The 20,061-nt window shown below is 35.7% G+C and overlaps 2 protein-coding genes across 4 annotated transcripts in view; both read right to left on the bottom strand.

Annotated features, from left to right (window-relative positions):
* Window positions 1-1,117: 1,117 nt before the first annotated feature.
* On the bottom strand, window positions 1,118-3,521 carry LOC117919941. Its single transcript, XM_034837253.1, has 4 exons — window positions 3,010-3,521; window positions 2,732-2,923; window positions 2,411-2,645; window positions 1,118-1,596 (listed from the first exon to the last, which is right to left on the bottom strand). Exons 1-4 carry the CDS (start codon window positions 3,220-3,222, stop codon window positions 1,460-1,462), a joined length of 777 nt encoding a protein of 258 aa, XP_034693144.1. The 5' UTR covers window positions 3,223-3,521; the 3' UTR covers window positions 1,118-1,459.
* A 7,223-nt stretch (window positions 3,522-10,744) lies between these two features.
* LOC117919583 (testis-expressed protein 10 homolog) overlaps window positions 10,745-20,061 on the bottom strand; it is a 34,240-nt gene continuing 24,923 nt past the window's right edge. For 2 of the 3 annotated variants that reach the window (XM_034836769.1, XM_034836770.1), the window contains exons 13-20: window positions 19,274-19,394; window positions 19,070-19,195; window positions 18,032-18,166; window positions 17,523-17,674; window positions 17,174-17,314; window positions 13,436-13,759; window positions 12,411-12,552; window positions 10,831-11,492 (exon numbers count right to left, since the gene is read on the bottom strand). In XM_034836769.1, the coding sequence (XP_034692660.1) occupies window positions 12,442-12,552; window positions 13,436-13,759; window positions 17,174-17,314; window positions 17,523-17,674; window positions 18,032-18,166; window positions 19,070-19,195; window positions 19,274-19,394 (1,110 nt within the window). In that variant the 3' untranslated portion in view covers window positions 10,831-11,492; window positions 12,411-12,441. Of the gene's footprint in view, window positions 11,493-12,410; window positions 12,553-13,435; window positions 13,760-17,173; window positions 17,315-17,522; window positions 17,675-18,031; window positions 18,167-19,069; window positions 19,196-19,273; window positions 19,395-20,061 lie in introns of all 3 variants that reach the window. The other variant, XR_004652099.1, reaches the window with a different exon arrangement.

The following is a 20,061-nucleotide window of genomic DNA, read 5'->3' as shown; positions in this document are numbered from 1 at the left end:
ATTAATATTTATAAAATTTTAAAATAATTTAAATATTTTCTTTAAATTAAAGAAATAATTATATTTAAATTTAAAACATTCCTTTTTATATAATAAATTAATTTTCTTAAAAAAATTGTAATGACAACGACAATTCATTTTTTTTTTTGTAAATACATTCATGTGACCGTCCTGAGAATAGGGGATTTAAAAAAATAAAATATTATTAAAATATAATTATTTAAAAACAAATATAAAAATACAGAACTTTTCAACACTTCTTTTATTTTTGTACTATAAACTCGTTATTTTTTCTATTATTTTTTCTTAAGAAAATGAATTTCCTTTTAACTTTAAAACTTTTTATATTGAACTCTTCTTTTGAACTTAATTTTTTTTATATTAAACTCATATTTTCAAAAAAAAAAGTTTGCATTTTCTACATTAAACTCGTTTTTTTACATTAAATTCACCCATTTCAAAAAAGGAGTTGAATGTAAAAGTAAACTCCATTTTATTCAAAATTCAAAGATATCATAAATTTAGAATCATTTTTTATATTATGAATTTTTTAAAAATACACTGCTCCATAAAAACCATATGGGGTAGTAGTTAAGGTATATTAGGTTTAGATGGATGGGCACACCATATATTAAGTGAATTGGGTATCTGCTTCAAGCGCATAAATAGGATGAGAATGAAGGCAGTTGAAGTGAGGGAGGGCATTCATCAATTTTCCTTAGAAGAGAGAAACAAAGAAGTAAAAACAATTCATAAAGTTCGGACTGGTGTAATAAAAATTTCCACAAAATACCCTTCCCTATTCATAAGCTTTCAACTTCATCGTAAGGTTGGTTTCGAGTTGGCATCTGAGTAACTCATTTATTTCCTTCCTATAAAAGCTGGTATTGTGAACAGGCTGTAAAGACTATACAATTCAAACCATTTGCTTGGAGGGAAAAAATCATCAATACCCTATGAATGATTCCAAACCCAAAAAACCCACCACTGAAAATTGCCTTGAGAAAATTACACACAAAAATTTCCTAAAGGTTGGCAGATTTCAATTAACATTCCATGACTGCAGCAGAGTCATTAATGTGCCTTTCATGGATTCACCAACTGAAAGCCCAACACAAGAAGCAATAGTCCTTTTAGCAGTGCTGTGTTATTCCAGCTATAAGCATTCAATACTGCACAAAGAAGAAAACAATAGGGCAGAAACAATGTTTTCCGAGGGCTGACAGTAATGTAAATAACGAAACAATGCAAATTCCTACAAAAAGCTTCAAACCCATTATTTATTCTACAAAGTTATAGCCTTACTAAAAGAAAGGATTACCCACTTCAGCTTTAATAGTAATTTCTATTAGTTCTACACAAAACCCAAATGATTATTTGACTTCTGTCCTGCTTAGAGCTCTTATTTCCTTATGTTCCACAGCCACTAGAGTAACTCTTTACAAGGAAGAAGAGGAACTCAGTAGGTCCAGTCTTGAGGCAAGGCAAGCTCAGGAGGAAGCTGGCGGATGCACTCCTCTTGTTTTCCCCCACCAATGCCATTCATGATTGGTTTCCTCGGTAAACTGACTTGCATCCCATGCCAATTGTTCATGCCTGCCAATGTTTCATCCTTAGATTAAGATAAATGAAAACAAAATATCGCAAATTATCCTTAAAATTGTTCCTTTTCATATTCTGGACCAGGCAAACATAGACAAGGAATAATGATATCAACAAAAGAGATGTGGAATAAGAGAAGAAGAAATCCATATAGATTGCTAAAGACATTTTGTTTGTCAATTAGATTCACTGACTTCTTTATCAGACTTGTAATGAAAGGCGACAAAGTTTTATTAGATATGTTTCAGTCCATTGGTTTGTTAAGCATTATAATAAGCCGCATTGGCACCACACCATGGGCAGCAGGCTCATATTGATAGATGGACAAAACAATTTCAACAGAAATGCCCAGACCCAATAAAATATTAAACTATAACCGAAATAAATGACAAAATTCAAGAAAAACAGGAGGTTATGAACATAGTAACTGTCAAGCATCTGAATTGAGCAGTTGCAAATTAGTGCTTTCTTTGACTGAGATTTGAAAAACTACAAAAGAAAAAACTGAAAGAAGACTGGAACCAACAACAGTTCACCACAATAAATGCCTCCTAAAGTCTGAAAGTAATTTTCTTTTTGATAAAAAAAGGAAAAGAAAAATGGTTCCAGATTCCCAACGAAGCAAAACCCAGATAAAGAATTTGAAGCTGGTTCTATGTTTTAAAGACAAAGGCGACAAGCAAAAGCAATAAAATATGGGGAACTAAAATAAACAAAAGACATAATAGCAGACCTAAAGCGGAAAACGCAGATATCCACACCAAATATATCAAAAGTGCCCAAAGAAAGAAAAACGGTAACAACTCACCTTGTTTCTTTCTAGAGTCATCAGTGGCGGTGGGGTTTGGAGAAGTGGTGGTTGTGGATGAAATACGGGGAAGAAACACACCTGTCCCTCCATATTTTCTCACAAAACCAAAACCACCACCACCACCACCACCACCCAACCCAGACCCGCTTCTCTGAAACGGCAAAGACCGGTTCTGAAAGCGGTTTTGGTGCCTCTGCAAAGCCAAAGTCCTTGTTTGCAGAAAGCTATCGACCTGTGTATTAAAGCTGAAAAAGTGAAAAGCTTTGAAATGACTCAACACAAACGGTCCTTTTCGCAGTTTTTTCCCCTTTTTTTTACCTGGGGTTGAGGCGGTTTCACATTGCGGTACTCGTACAACGGCCTACCACCGTCCCAGCAGCTCCGGAGTCGGCAGTCACACCCACAAGGACTGTCACACACACAAGGGCTGTCACCAATTCCAGTTACTGCAACAGTGGTGCTACAACCGGGACGGCCATACGGCCCATACCTAATCATCGGTCTCAACCGCTGCAAACCCACAAATAAAAGCATCAACGTGAATGCAAATCCTCTGAAGCTAGTTAAAATAGAGAACACAAGGGACAGAGAGTAACCTCCAAACTTGGTGCCAAGTTAAGAGGATGTTTAGGATGGGTCTGGGGCGGCTGAAGCAAAGTGAATGCAGCAAATTGCCGAGCGATGTCGCTCATGTAAGCGAACTCAGAAGGCAAGTGATGGGTCCCAAATTTAGAAGGAACTTCCTCTGGGAAAATATCAGAAGGAAGCCATAGTTCTCCATCATCCAAATTTGGAGGAAACTCCGCCATTTTTAAAAAGCATAAAACAAAGGATTGGAACCCTAGCAAAACCCAACTTCGAGAGAAGACAAAAGAAGATGAGAGAAGAGAGGGAATTTCAAGGGTTTGAAACCAAAATGTTCATCTGGGGAACGGAGGGAGGCTAAAGAGAGAGAACCGAGAGAGAGCGCTCAGCTTTCAAAATGACGTTACGATTTTCTCTCTCCAGAAATAAGAGAGGGAATACGCGCTACGGCAGTCTCTTTCATCTTCGCTAGAGAGAAAGAAAGAGTACTGCACTCACGTGACCACTCCCCCTCTGCGATTTCCTCGGCGCTCTACAATCTCCACTAACTCGCCCGTTTTGCCGTTTTGGCTCTTCAAAAACCCCCAGCAAAACCCCCCTCTCCTTTCTGTCTTATTTCCATGCCTTCTGCACGCTCTCGAGTAGGAAATAGCCCCCACTCGCCAATCTTGGCTTGAAACCTGCTTTCTTATGGTCGTTGATATGCACGTGATGTACAGTCGACTGGCATAGACCCTTGGTTGGTAGAAGATGCGGTTCAACAGTTGTCAACTTGCTTTTTAATTCAAAAACCCAACCAATGGCGTACTTTGTTTTCTGAAAATGTAATGCGAACATATTATTATTATTATTCCAAAAAAATTTATACTAAAAATAAAAATAAGAAAAAATTCTGATTTCATTTCTAATAATTACTGATTACTTATAATATTAAAATCAGGATTTTCATTACTAACGTAAAGAGGTCTCAAAAAAGTAATTTTGAAATCGTATTTATAAATAATTTTTAATTATTTATATAACAATGTCTTGTAAAGAAATCCTTAAAAATAACTATTTTTAATTCAAAATTTTGTTAAATGTGTTTTTTTTTTAATTATAAAAAATAAAAACCCATTTTTAATAACACTTCCCAAACTAAAATGTTAGTATTTGTGTTAAGATTTTCAACGTCAAAAACACTTTCTAACGTTTCAGTGGGAAAAATATTAACACGTGTTTTTAAGCATATACCTAAACCAATTTTACTATACACGATTGATATTAAAATACTTTTTGGAAAATAATAAGAAAAATACGGTAAAATGAATTTATATCTATAATTTTGAAAAAAAAAATGATTTTTTATTTTATTATTATTATTATTTTGGTGTTGAATGTTAAGATGAATATCGAATTAAAATTTATATTGTTGGAGAATGTGTTGGCTCCAAAACGGTAGTGAGAAAAGAAACAAAATAGTTAAAAAAACATGATTTTTTGTCGAATTTGGTTTAATTATAAAAAATATAAACATATAAAATTAAATTTAGTTAAAACTTTACACATATTACAATATTTTATTTTTAAATATAATGAAAAAAAATAAGTGAAATTAGTTTGAAATAATATATAAAAATAATTTATTAGTTTTAAATTTATTTATTTATTTATTATATTTTCTAATTTTTTTTCCTACTATTTGTTTTCCTTCAAAAATTTTAAAAAACAAACATAACTTTGGATAACTCATAAAACATAACCTAATAAAAAAATAGATTTAAAATTAATAAAATATTTTTATATAAAATTTTAATCTTATTCTACTTATTTTTCTCATTGGACTAAATAATTAAAATATATAAACTTATAACTAATTTTAGTTATATTTTATTTTTTTTTGTCGTTTTTGTAATAAAATTGATAAAAGTAATGTTTTTTTTCTTGATGCTTTTTGCTACCAAAACATAGCCTTAATGGTTTGCACAAGGAAGGGGAAATGTGAGGAATAAGAAATTGAGAAAAAAAATAAAAAATAATTGTAAGGTAGTTTTTATAAGTTACCATTAAATGTTTATTTATTTTTATTAATATTAGAATACCATCGAGTGTTAAATGTTAAACCTATTTATTTTTACATGTTAAAACATTTATAAACATAATTATTATATTTTGTTTTTATTTTAATTTTAAAAATAATAATTAAAAAATAGTAATTTAACATTATTTCAAATATTTCAAGATATCATAATTTATAATTATGATAAATTTTTATAATGATTAATACATAATTTGTAGGAAATTGGTAATTAGATAATCATTAGGATCTCTAAATATGTTTAGTTGCTAAAAAATATAAGAAATTTTTCTAAGATGAGTATAAATTATGTTTCGGAGTTCTAATTTTTTATTTATTTAAAATCTTCATTAATTTTCAGTGCTGTTAATGTTAATCACTATCCCTCGATCCTTGTATCCTTTTTGAAAAAGGTCAAAATCATATTTTACTGTGCGAACTCTTTTAAGTCAGTTTTCAAGGCAATTGGTAATTACCAATTAAGTAGACTGCAGAAAATTCCTATTTGATATGCCTTATCATCATTAAGACCTAAAGAAGAGCCTGTACACATAATAATAACCACATGCATATGTTATTTTCACACAGATAGTAACAATTTACATCTTAACAACTCTATTTATTAGTCTTAAGTTATCTTCTGACAAACTCCTCCCATCCGTGGCCATTATTTCATCTGTGATAGAGAATGTGCCATGTGCCTCCCTCAGAAAAATTCTAAATTATATGTGTAAACATCTAAGAATTGCAATAATCATCCCATACTGTTTCAGGTTTTGATGACACCCAAAAACTACAAAAATACAATTAATCTTCACAAAAAATATCAAAAATTGAAAATTCTAAGGTGCCAATAATATAATTCCCAACCAACACCAATAATTTCCAATTAGTCATCCATGACAAGGCCCCTCTCCTACAAATAACAAGAACAACCACCACCACCACCATCCAAAATAAAATATGACCAAAACTATAAAAAAATACAACATTTCCATTAAAATACAAGTAAAAATAGTAAGCCATGAACCCAGAAAAGAAAAGAGACGATGACAATTCATTCATATACCAAATTTCCAATCAAAACGCCAATGGGAATTAAATTCCTATAGGGCCTAATCCCAAAGTAGTGTTACGATCCTGAAAATGGAATGGGGTGGAAAACAATTCCAAGTGGTGTGTCTCACCATTTCAAGCAATGAAGCAAAGCTTCTCACTCTCTCAAGAATCCAAAGAAAAAAAGAAAAAATACAGAAAAAGATCTGTCAACTTGGACCCTTTCCCAAAGGGCGTTTTTCATACACGTATATCAACACTTGTATAATTTCCTAGTCCTAGTATCTTCTGTAATCTATGTGGTATCGCGTGTGGTATACCTTCCTTATCGTATGCCACATCGCACCACCATCACCACCCCCCAACACTATTGTTTCCTGTTCCTAAGCAGAAAGCCTAAATCGGAAGTCTCCTTGGGTTCAATTCAAATCATCATCATCATCATCATCAAAATAACAAAATAAAATAAAATAAAAACGTGGACCTTCAAACCCTAATTGGAACGTTTGACAGGCCTCGCAATCGGTCCCGCCGGTGATCGGAACCCTACAGTGACGGCGTCGTACACGCACCAGTGGAAGGGAACCGGTTTCCCCATCGTCATCGCCTTCACACACTCTTCGCACACTATCACATCTCTTCCGATTCGATTATTCGTCACCGGGAAGTCATAGTTCTCATTCGGTATCGAATACAAATTGGTAGAGCGCAAATACTTCTCTCGTTGAATCTGCAAATTCTGGAGACGATTATTATAATTTAGAAACTGCGATCCCACGAACAGGTCGTCCGAAGGCATAATCTGATCGTAATACGGCGAAACGAAGCCTGAAAATGTTTGATCGGTTGTCTCTTGGTTTCGCCGGAGAAGATGCAGTTTCTGAGGCGGCGCTACTGTATTCCGTGTCGTGAAGTTCTCTTCTTCTTCTTCCACTTCGTTAAGAAGTCTTGATTTTCGCCTTCTTTCTCTCCTTGATCGCTTCAAGACCACAAGAAAGAAGCAATCCTTCTCGCGAAGAATTGCAGAGAAACTCACCTTACCGGTAATAGGAATTCTCCGACGTGTTTCCATGGATGATCGCGATTTCCTCTGACAGTCAAGGAAGATGGAGATCTGGTGTGGAGAGATTCCAATTTTCTGGCTCAGAATTGATTGGAAATTCTTAAACTCCATCGACGGAAACACAACGACGTCTCCGATGTTGATTTCCCGTTCCCCATCGAAGAAGACGACCGGAAAAGAGACCCCGGCGTTGATCTCCATCATCTTACCTGCAGACCACGGCGAATCCCGTCGGCTGAAAACATTAACAAGGAAAGATTGCAACAGAAAGGGTTTTATAAAAGGCGCGAGGCGTGGTGGGGTTTTAGACCTGAAATAGTAATTAAATTAAGGCGGTGGGGTATTTACGGAACGTGAATCTGATTTTTATGGTATAAACCAGATGACGAAAGAAGCTTCAAAGGCTCCTACTCTCATTAGTTGCTTGCTTCCCAAGTCATCCACTCATCGAGCAGTAGCGTCTAGTTCGCTATTTTATCGTCACATATTAATTTTTTGTGACGATATTGCCCTTCTCATCTGAATCGATTCACATTCATACCACTCAGTCTCGCAGTGCTTTGGATCCCTTTCATCGTCTTTCATGGAAGTTCCTCCAGAAGGTTGTAGAAGAAACGAGGAGTTTGTCTCATTTGCTCGTCCAGAAAGGTAGCGCTCTCTCTTTATATATATATATATATATATATATAGAAATACTGATTTCGAGAGGAGAGGGGGAGAGAAGAGGGGATGATTTCTATCAAATTATCACTATTTTTGCTAAATTACAACATAAATTATGAAAGGAAAGCAATTGCGTGTTGTGGTGAAATTACTAAAAGTGAACAACATTGAACTGAAATGATGGAAATGGTGGGCTGAGGTTGGTTTCTCCAAAGAGGCCTGAGAGCTTACACGTGTTTCCATGAGTCGACGAGGTTTGGCACAAGGGACATGAATGCCAAAATTTGGCATACCAAGTTTAGCTGGGAGTTACAACACAACAACCTTGTATGATATGCAGACACCATCGTATGAACCATAAATAGATGTATTACAAAAGTTAGTGATCAGACGGATAGCAAATTGGCATTCCTGTCCCTCCACTCTTTTCAAAGCTTAGACCAAAAAAATAAGGGGAGGGGGAGGGGAGGGGAGGGGAGGGGGAGCCCTTGTTCTATTATATTATTCACACAATTATATTTTAGTTGCATAGTTTTGGGATGCAAGAACCAGAGGTTGAATTTTTTCTTTTTCTTTGGTCCTTTGATGAGTGAAACATAAGCATCACCAACTTCTTAATCTTAAGTTTGTTTTTAGAAGGAAAATATGGAAAAAATTTTGGGTTGTTGATTTCTACACTCTTATTTATCATAAACAATTGAAATTTAAAGCAATACTTTGATCTTAAACCTGTGTTGACCGGGTTATTTTTTTTGGGAACAAATGCATTTCCTTGCATGAAATACAAGGGAGTCAAAATTTAACAATGAAAGGCTACCATTCAAAATTTAACAATCTCATAAAGGGTGCCTCATTGGTTGTGCTCCTTGGGTCGTTTTCATGAATCTAATACAGTATCTTTTTTTTTTTTTTTTTTTCAGTTACATACTAATGGCTTCATGGGATGAATCTGATACAGGGATGTGTTGGTAAGGTGAACATCCAAGGCTTGCACCAGTCTCAGGATTGTGAGAAGAAATGGAAGTTCTTTCAGTAGAAATTCTTGCAGAGGTTTGTATATTTAGATTTGTTTGTCCTCTAGTTCTTATTTTTCGGATGACAGATTAGCTACTTTGTAGTAGTTTTTGCTTTACTCTGATACGGCAAACAAGTGCATATGCCATTTCAGAAAAAAATTACAGTTTTTCATTTCATAGAATCTTCTAAATTGCATTGGGAATTTGTATTAAGCTTCTATTCTATTCCTCAGTCCGGTTTCTTTTTCATTTTCTTTGTTCTCAATTTCCAGTCCAGTTAATCTTTTGGTGTCCTGATCATATTGGTAACATTTTGAGTATCCCTTTTTCAGGAGAATACAATTATGACTAATGTATTTATATTACCAAAATCTATTTGTTGCAAATTTTGCTCTCATTAAATAATTTAAAAAACCTGATTAAGGATGAAACTGATATTGTTCTCTATTGTATTCACTCCAATGCAAGGAATTCAGAATTCAATGGTTCACTTGAATGGTTGCGTGGACCAAAGCTTTTCAGACCCTAAAGGGGTTGCCATTAATGTGAAAATTGTTTAGTTTTCTTGACATTTGGGATTACTACTAATAACACCTGGAAATTGTTGTCTAGTAGGAACAAATGCAGGACCCAGATGTTATCTTAGAATAAATAACACCCATAATCATTTGTTTTTCATCACTCAAATCATGTTCCAGCTCACGTACTTGATCTGTTGATATGGCCTTGGTTTCAAGCATGTAGGCATGGCAGTTCATATTTCTGCTATATGTTTACTTGATTTCTTAGTTTTGGTTTGTTATTTTTCACTTGCCTTTCTCACTAGCTTTTTATCTTGTTTGCATTCAGGTTCAAATTTGTCACTAAAGAAGTTAGTTTCAGGGCAACGGGTGACGGCTGGTTAATGTAAAACAAGACCTGGCAAATTTCGGGATTTGTTTGAGGTGAACCATGCACACAGGCACATTATTGGCTGGACTATGCTTTCCTGAAAGCAAACAAATTGATCATCAAATGGGAGGTTTTAGGCTGGGAAGGCCAATCCTGGAAGTCGTACACCACCAGCTTACCTAAGAATAAGTGAGCCATGAATGTTTGGTGGGCCCAATTTGCTTGGCTGGGGGATAGCGGTGTAACACACAATTAAGTGAGCTCCACCATCATTTGCATATGGACCTGGTTGAGCGAGGCCTGTAAAGATAAATGCCCTTTACTTGCAGAAGCATATAAAACGGAAAGCATGGACCATGATGCAAATTAATGTAGACATTTTAGTCATTTTCATTAAGGGATGATTATGGCAAATGTCAAATGAAATTGTGGGTCTCACCTAATGCGAATTTCAGTGCATACCATCATGAAGCGGACACCTACTGCATGCATTTGTACATTTATGATTTTTTTTGGATGACTTAATCAGATGGTAAAATATTAAAATTCATTTTGTGTTTTTCTTAGCAAACTAATTGAATACTCCGATATTTCATGGTCTGATCCTACCATTCCTTGATTTCTCTCAAGCGTGAGGGCAAATCACTTCGGCCGTAAAAAAATATGGAAGTTTGTATTTAGACATATTATCAAAATAACCTCTACGGCACCGTTTTGTATATCTTGATGATATGACGTTTGGGTAAAATGGATTAAATGCATAATGGCCCATAGGGACTTTGGTGTTGCAGCTGAAAAGATACTTGGGCCACGCTCAAACCTCCTGGAAATTAAATCCATCAATAATTTTTCTGACAAGCACACGTTCTGTAAGAAGAGTGCTTGCCGAAGTTTATCATCACAAATGATAGGCGCTTTAAAAATATTATCGGGTATTGGAGCTGTAGAAGAATCAGGCAATTCAGGTATCATCCATCCCTCATCTTATTTGCTTAATGAGGTAATGAGAATCTGTAAATATGAACTTAAAGGGTCAATACATAAAATCTCACTCACCCAACCTCGGCAATAATAGTCCTTGATCCCATACTACAATCAACTTTCTAATATAACTAGTCTTGAAAACAAATGGTTTTCAATCAACAGATTTTCGGATGATAAATTGTTCTTTTGACTTTCAACAACAAAGAACATCACTGAATAATTAGAAGACCAAATATTGCTCAATTGTTGGTGCGTTTTATTAACATTCACTCGGAGAGGTAAATTTGTGTAATACGTCTACTCCATTGAATCATTTTATCTTATGAGTCAACTCCCAAAATTGTGTGCATTCAACCTCATGCCATCTTATCAGTTTGGGGCAATTCCAAAATTTTCTACAAAATCTCATCAACTATAAGTCTATATCTTATAACTCAACTATATGATGAAGTGCGTAGGCAATTGCCATGCAGAAGAAAAGGAGAGGAAAAAAACCAAGGAAAAGGCCAAGAAAGGGGGATGATTACCTTATCTACGGCTCAAAATTGCACTCACTTTTGACTCTGAAGAATACAAGCATGTGATTGAAGACCACTAGGTATAATTCTGGCATGACTCGGATAAGTTGAATCAGAGTGAATTCACCTTGTCATCTTGAGATTATGGTGACGCATACTAGTTGATTTAACAACACATCCCAATTCCACATCTTGCCAACAACATATCCGATTCTCCATGTTCTCTCCATTCTTGTAAAATACAAAGCTGAAAGAAGGCACAAGAAAAATGAGAGAAAATTAGTCACACTTCTGTTACAAACCATTGTATTAAATACTCGATGAAATGTTTCAACGGACATTCTACTGTATAGGTTCAAGTTATTGCGTATCATTAGAAGCATCGGACAATAAAACTTATATGCTGAAAAAACCCAGAAAGCAACCCCAAACACCAATGGAATCTCACTAGGAATCACCCAACAGAATCCAACATGGAACCCAGGCTCTGGGAGAGCCAATGGATTTAGTAGAAGAAAGACCACCGCTATCCAAGGAGCACATGGCCCCTTTTAAGATAAAAGAGTCAGAAGAGACAGCTGCATAAAGTTAAGGGATCATTTTTTTCCATAACAGATCAAAACCACCACAAAGGGTATAGCAACTAATTTTCTCCTATACCTAAAACCCTTTTATTTATTTATTTTTTAATTTCACTTTTTGATCAGAAATAAAAACAGTTTCATTACTATAGCAGCCTTACGTCACTCCATAGTTTTCTTTGACAGGCAAAGAGATCATTTATTAAAGAGCCAAACAAAATTCAGATCACTTTCTAGTTATACCTATTAGAAAAATATCATTTTTAGTTGATATAGAATATATTATTTTATCAATCTGTTTTGAAGAAAACAGTTTCATGAACATTGCACAAGCCAATGACTAGTTTGAATTATAGACTCCTTTGCCCATACTGTACAGTAGCGTCAGGATATCTTAGACCATAAAATTGGAATGCCCTTTAGAGTCAAAGAAGCAAGATTGTAATTGATCATCCCCCCTCCCTGGATCATGAACTTTCTCATGAGAAACAGAACCCAAAACCTCCACAACCACCTTGCCTTTCACCTCTTTTAAATGAAGAATAATGTGTGAAACAAAAGCAGATGAAAGATAGATAACTTACTAGGCCAATTTATTGGATTCCAAAAATTCATTTAGATTATTGGCGTCGCACTGGGTAGTGTACTTGTTATGCACTTTAGTCGGTCAAATGCACATTGTGTATTGTGCCTTTCTTCGATACTCATCTTCATTCCTTTTGAAGCCTGCGGTAACAATGATGTCAAGAAATTTATTACTTACACACGACAACATGTCTTTAGCGTGTATAATATGTGTGTGTGTGTGTGCATATGTTAATATTAATCAGAAACAACCATTTTATTCCAGTGAAAATAAATATAAAGAAGGCTGAGAAAACAGAGAAATCCTTCTCACATACAAAATCTGCTGTGTAAAGTGTGATCAAAAGAAGGAAAGTAGATCTATATATCATATAATTGGATATGATTGGTATTTATCATATAATCGGATTATAAAACCATTATTGATATTTTCAACAGAAATAGCAACAAAATTGCTGACTATCTTGCATATAAGGCTAGTGATTATGAGGTCAAATCGAATTTGAAAGGTATTTTGTGAAGGCTTGTGAATATAAAATTAGGTCTGAATTATAAGGGGTCCAATTCTGAAGTTCTTACCCTATCTTGAGGGGAAAAAACATCTAATCATAACAGCAGTATTCAGCATGTTAATGATCAAACAATAAACAGGCTAATTTCATTACAATGAAGCTTGTGATTGTCACAGTAATCTTTACTCTGAATTTCTGACTCATTTTCCTTTTTACAGCAATCCTTGGAGAGTTAAAGAGTCATATTAGATCAGGTAGATCGGACAGTATAAAGGCCAATCAGTTATTCTGCCAAAAGATAGTTAATGAGCATTTCAATTTGGCACATTCTACATATTAAATATAAATAATCTATGACATCCGTGATAAAATCGCATTTATAGTGCAGGCTTTGGCTGCCTGGTTTAACCTTGAAAAAAATCCATGATGCTTGGACCAGACAGGTCAGTTGAATACACAAACTAACTAAAAACAACTAAATGGAATTGCATGGCTTAATGTACAAATCGTACCTGTAATAAGAGCATGTTCTGCAAAATATGGTCAATCTCTGATTTGCATGAAGAAAGAATTCGCTGGATTTTAACATCTTTGTGCATCAATATAAGGATTTCAACAATAGCTCTTATCCTATTCGTATGGTCAGTGGCATTTAGAATACAATTAGGAGAAAAAGGTGATGAACCATTTTCTGTTATCAATGAGCCCATCACATCCAAGGTGAGCTTTAAAAACTTTTCACTTCTTGCGAACAGTAAAAAGCATGGTAGGAAATAATAATGGCATGTGTCGACATGAATGGAACTGGTGGACTTGCCATCATCTTCTGGAATGCCCTGCATCAGGATGAAGAGCTTCAATTAAAATTGGTAAGTCATTAAGCTGGCAAATTGACAAGCAACAATTTACAAAGAACACAAAACAAATCCTCAAAACAACTAAAAAACTACTTAAACTTGAAATGTAAACAAAAACAGGATGCCCGTAGCATGCTTGCCTTCGAAGAGGACCCATGTCCATGTGAATACTAAGTAGGAAAGTACAATCCCCTCACACTGCTGGACATGCGTCTATATAGTGCAGTGCACAGAGATCAAACTCACAAAAGACAAGAATATGACTAGTAAAAGAGAGGAAAGACCAGTAAGCATATAGTAATATATTGTTGTGTCCTTTCCACATCTATGGTCCTACTTTTTGAGCTAGGTCAGTGAATCTGTGCATCTCATACCTGTGTCCATATCCATTAGATATAGCAGGGAGGAAATTATATGTTTCAAAATTAGTATATAACAAGACAAGTGTAACTAATAGGTGTTTGGAAGAGCAAGGGAGGTGTGGACTTTGCTACTCTCTTTTTTTGGAGTCTCTTGGGTTTTTCCGCTTTCGGTTAAGGAAACTCTCATAGGTTGAAGAGGCTCCTTTGTGGGCAAGAAGAGGAAGGTGGTGTGGCTTCTAGGACCGTTATGCTTGTTTTGGGTTATTTGGAAGGCTAGGAATTCTATTGCTTTTGAGGATGGGGTGCTGTCCATCCAAAAGCTGAAAATTTCTTTTGTGTATTTACTATGGTCGGAAACCAAATTGTGGATAAAAGATGGTCTTTCGACCTTAATAGATTTTATGGAATGGGTGTGTATGCGTTAAGGGAGAGGGTTTTTTGTGCTTTCATAGTGGCTTGGGTTCTTTTGTAAGGAGGTGAGTTGTTCGATGCTGTAGCTTTTTGAGTCGCTTCTTTAGCGCCTCTTTTTGAATATACATATTACACTTACTGATCAAAAAAGAAAAAAAAAAAGAAAATAGAATAACTAGATTTATTAATTTGATGAAGGGCAGCACATACAACTGGAGGATACAACCTGAGAGATCAACTCATGGGAGATGCCATTTTCTAACTGCACAGATGCTTGCGTTTTGCATTAGCAATGGATGAACTAAACTGCACAACTGGAGGTTTCTTGTTTTTTCCTTCTTGTTTTGGGTCCAATTGTAAGGGGGTGAGTGTCTCTATACTGTAATTCTGTGGGTCGCTATTTTAGTGCCTCTTCGTTAATACAATTCTTTTGCTTATTGATCAAAAAAAAAAAAAAAAGAAGATGAGGTCCTGTGGTGCATGTTGTCTACCTGATGAAACTGGACTAGATGTAAGCAATAAAGTCAGAAATATGGATAGCTGTTTATAATTTAAAGGTTTCAGCATAAATTGAACTGAAATGAAATATTTGGGATGCAGCTAAGATTAAAACGAGGAATTATGAAAACAATGGCAAGGAAAAATTAAAGGGGAGATCATGAATATGGGAAAAGGCTACTAAAGGCGGAACAAACTAGGTTCTAGGGGACTCTCATGACTTTTGAACTGTTTGGATTATTGTTGTGGATGAAAAAATGATATGTGTCATTTAAAGATCTTAAGCTTGATGGAAGAGAGCTGAAAAATGGAAATTGTTGATATCTGCCCGGCTTGGTGTTTCCAGAGGACATAACGAGGTATTTTGTTATTTTCCTAGATAGCTTAGATTTTCTGAGTCGATATTCTTAGCCAAGCAGGCTGCATAATCTGGGATTTTCTGGTAAACATTCAAAGCGTGTGGAGGATGGAACTGGAAGTGGGGAATTTCAACAGTGTCTGAAGGCAGTGTAGCAGCTAAGGTCCATGGGGGCTTTGAGCATTGTTTAGGATGTTAAATGACAACTGTAAGATACTAAAGACCAGGCCAATGTAGATGAGAAGATGTTGGGTGGTAGGGGTGTTTGTTTTTTGTTTGGCAACCCATTGGCAGTAATTCAAATTTTGAAGGTGGATTGTAATAAAGTGAAGGAAGTGAATTTGACCTCCTCAGGCTGGCAATTTTTAAGTTCATATCTCCCATGGAGGCTGAGAAGGGAGAACATATGGAAGCAGAGAGCATGACATCCTCAAGTCTTTTCTACTGGACAGGAGGCAGTATGATGCCCAGGCAAAGAAATTGTGAGTTAATCATGTTGGTCTTTTGGTCCCTTTATGGGGATGAGAGGTGAAGGTGGTGTGGAGGAGCTAAAGGTGATGACACTAATTAGCAGTAAGCACTTATCTTTGTGAAAGGGAGTCTGCTAACTTAGGTAAGTCTGCTGGGGTCTTCTTCCTCTAGTTTGGTGGGTGATGAGCGGGCCTTATAGGTCAGAAAAGCATTGGAGCAACTGGATGCACCTGGGAATGTAGGTAAGGAAAGCTTGCAGTGAAGTGGAGGTGACTATTGCAGATGATCTTGCAAGATGGGCCATGGTAGAGTCCCATTAAAATGCGTGAGGAATATGGTGGTGTGGTTGGAGAAAGATTGGTGTGGTATTGTGTTGTCTCCTATTGACATGAACATGGTATCTATTATACTGCCTGGTGGAATTTCCAGCAATCCAGATCAGGAGTTCAAAAAGGTGTGCAGAAAGCTCCTACACCACAGGCAAAAATGAAATTTGGGATATTCAACAGGTATTTGTAACTGTTGATCAAAGCGTATGGAGGAGAGTATGGACATGCTTAAGACATAGAATCCAGGTGGGGCAATAGGGCTCTAACACTATGAAAGAAGGGGAGAGGCGGTTCATGCAAGAACAGAGAATTGCATAACCATCCTGCTCAGTGAATTATGAGGGTGGTGATTTGAAGGTTGAGGCAGGTGCTGTTGCTGCTTGAACCCAAACATGATTGGACAATGAAACTTAGGATTAATTCATGGAATTTAAGAGGGCAAATGTTGTGGATAAGAGGGAGGTCGTTCCATTTCTCCTCCACCCTTACAAGGCCCAATTGGTTGTGCTTACAAGAATCTAAATTGGTTTCAATATAAGTTTAGGAGCCTTAGGGCAGGTTGCTGTTTAGAGTGGGTTGCACTAATGCTAAGGGGTTTGTGAGTGGTGATGATGGGATAATTGAATTTTGGAGTTGTCGTGAATAGAGGAGGCACTTTTTCTCTTCTATGCCCCTGTAAAATTTGTGATGATAATTTGGGTGGATATTCTCAGACGTCCATGGTTCAGTTTTTGGGTAGAGGGAGATTTTGGAAGGATACAAAGTATGATGGTGGGGACTTGAGATTTTCCAGCTAAGTGAGGCCTACTTATAGATAAGTATCCAAGAAGAAATCACCATAACACACCCACACATTTAAGATTTAACAAAAAAAAGAAAGTGAAAGACTTTTCAAAAATACAGTGACAAAAAAGAGAAACAATTTGTAAACTTTTTAAACGCAGATTCTAGATGACAAACTTACAGATGCAACATCAATCAGGTATCCTGATAGGAAACTGCTTAGATTGGTAACACTCTGATCAGAAAGTCTTGTGGGTCTGGAATCCAGTATAAGCAGCATTCTAAGCATAGCACAGATGTTGTCTATAGGTGGCCTGAGTGACTGAAATAAAAACAAGGTTGGTATAAGGGCTTCATGTCCATAGGAAAATTCCTAACAAGCCGATCAGTAGTCCAAAGGAAATGCTGGAGAGTTCTCACTAAATAAAGGAGAAATCAGCCAACATAAAGCTGCCAGAAGTATAAAAAGTAGCATACATGCATGAAATGAAAGATATGCATGATGAGATACAGGCATTATGTCAACTTACCATCTGATCAAGTATAACTTCCTCTAGTATCTGAAAAACAAGTGAATCTTCACCCATCTGCAGCAGGCAAGAGGAAACAACACTAGTAACTGACTTGAAAATCCCACGATTTGACATCTTCTTGTCACCCTCCATAACCGTATAAATCTCTTCTGCAGAGATAAAAAGACCATTTTTAGCTTGCAAGATATCTCTCAGGCTCAGCTTGACTAATAAGAACCTCGCTCATATATGATGCCATTTATTTTTTTGTAATAAAACTAGTTGTCACAGTCAACCTATTGCCCTCATATATAATATATATATATATATATATATATATATATATATATGTTTCCTCACAACCCCTTATATGCATAGATATGGATGATTGCATATGAGGACCAAATGCACTCCAGTTTTATGGAAGTTCAACCACAAAAGAAAATTGCAAAAAGGGTAACTAACAGAGAGAAGAGAAACCAAATGTTAGCTACTAAATTTTTCCAGAAAATGAATGGGCTGGATACCAGGAAAAACTCTGAATCGTGAAAGTAGAGTGATGAAGAAACTAATATGATCGGCAATCTGAATATGCCCAGCTTTATATGCTGAATGCAGAACCTCTATTATTCGAAATAACATAAATGGTTCCAAATCATCACCTGCAATAAGTTGGCAAGAAATAAGTATACAAAAGGTTTGATAAACAGGTGCTAAAAACAGCATAGTTTTTTTCTTCTTTTCATGCTTACAATTTTATGAAGAAGCATTCTCAGCCTATTTTAGTCATGATATACAAATAATTACCAACTACTATATAAATATATACACACATATATATGTATGTATGTATAGAGAGGGAGAGAGGGGGCTCCCTAAACATCTCCAATTGTTTGACATTAAGCATAGAGTCTGCTACTTTCTAAATGTGCATATTGCACCTACATCAAAGAAATTTTTATCCTTGAATAACTAAAAAAATGTTAGGAATTATAATTCATCCTCAATTTTTGGAACAAAGTTGTCTTTCAAAGTGTAGGACAAACAAGTGAAGGCATTTATGCCCTGTGAGAACAATCCATGGATGTTCATGTCAAAGCAAATTCATGGTCCTCAGGTTCGCTCTATGAAAACAATCCATGGTCCACCACTATCTCCTACAAAGCAAATAATTCTCCAACTACTTTTTATGTCCCAAATATTCATGTCAGAATCTCTTAGAATCATCTCTATCACCATAAAGAAAAGGAAAACATACTCTTTCACCATGGTGAGGATGAGTTAGTAGTTGTATTAAGACAGCAAACTAAAGGAATGCAGCATACTTTAGGAAATATGGCTACTGAATCATCAATTCTAAATTGAGGTACTTTGAGCAATTTATCCATGAAATCTAACAGCTATGACGATCGTCCAAAATAAAAATCAACCTATGCATTCATGTTTAAAATTAGTTTTAAATACAAAGAGAAGAGACCTGGATTCTGTTCTAAGATTCTATTTAAAAAAAAAAAAAAAAAAACACAACTCGTGGAGTTTTTAATTATCATACACATGGTACTCACATAGACAACAAAAAGCGATTGACTTGAGCAGAGATGAATCCAAATGGGAGAAATAGTAAAGGCAACAGACAGAAAGTTCCTGGGAATCTCTGGCAAGCTTTATGAAAGGACCATAAAACATGCTTCCTGAAACATAAGGAAGAGTGTGACAAAGAAGTAAATGCACTTGATCAATATAATACTTTTAAACAATTCAATTCTTACTTTCTTCCAAACAAGTGCAGTAGAATTCAAGCAGCGAGTATTGCATGTTGTCATATTCCTGTGCAACAGCAGAATTTAAAAGAGCACATTGCCCCAGGCGAAGTTGAAGGTGCAACACTACCTGCAATGAGAATGGAAATTGCAAGGAGAACAAAAGCACGTGATGAAGATGGATGATAAAGTTACTATGTTATCTCTCTAACATCCTAGGTTGGTTGAGAATTGAGGACCAATATGACCACAAGCATACTTTTAGGCATCAATCTTGAGAGTTCTATGATTTGTAGAAAAGGAATGTAGCCTCTTAAATATCAAACCTAACTCAAAGATCTCAAGGATTAAATCTCTAACAAGATCCCTAGGATTCAGAATTACAAAGAAAATGAGAGGGATAATATAAAAAATCTCACCACCTCAGTGAGAAGAAAGTCAAAGTAAGTTGTGATTCAGCCCTTTCTTTTTGCCTTGAACCTTGCGAAGAAGCAAGAGCTACATAGAGAGCTCCCTTGTCTTGAAAAGATTTAAGCCCAACGATTGAAGCATTTCTAAATCTCATCTACTTTCTTTACTCATTTCAGGGTCTAGTTGAAGTGGCTGACGGGTATGAGAAGTAACAGATAGACTAGGGATACCATGTAGTCAGATGTATATTGCATGCTATCATTAATAGGTATTAAAATTGTGTAATACAACCCCCAAAGATCGTGGATCTCACGTGTATACTTTCAGGTGTACATCAGGCTTTCTTAATACAATTGCTTTTACTTGTAAAAAAAAAGGATTGTGGA

Source organism: Vitis riparia, chromosome 8, assembly GCF_004353265.1.
Source record: "Vitis riparia cultivar Riparia Gloire de Montpellier isolate 1030 chromosome 8, EGFV_Vit.rip_1.0, whole genome shotgun sequence".
NCBI lineage: Eukaryota > Viridiplantae > Streptophyta > Magnoliopsida > Vitales > Vitaceae > Vitis > Vitis riparia.
Note: the sequence above shows the minus strand (reverse complement) of the source record. Positions and strands in the feature narration are given on the sequence as shown.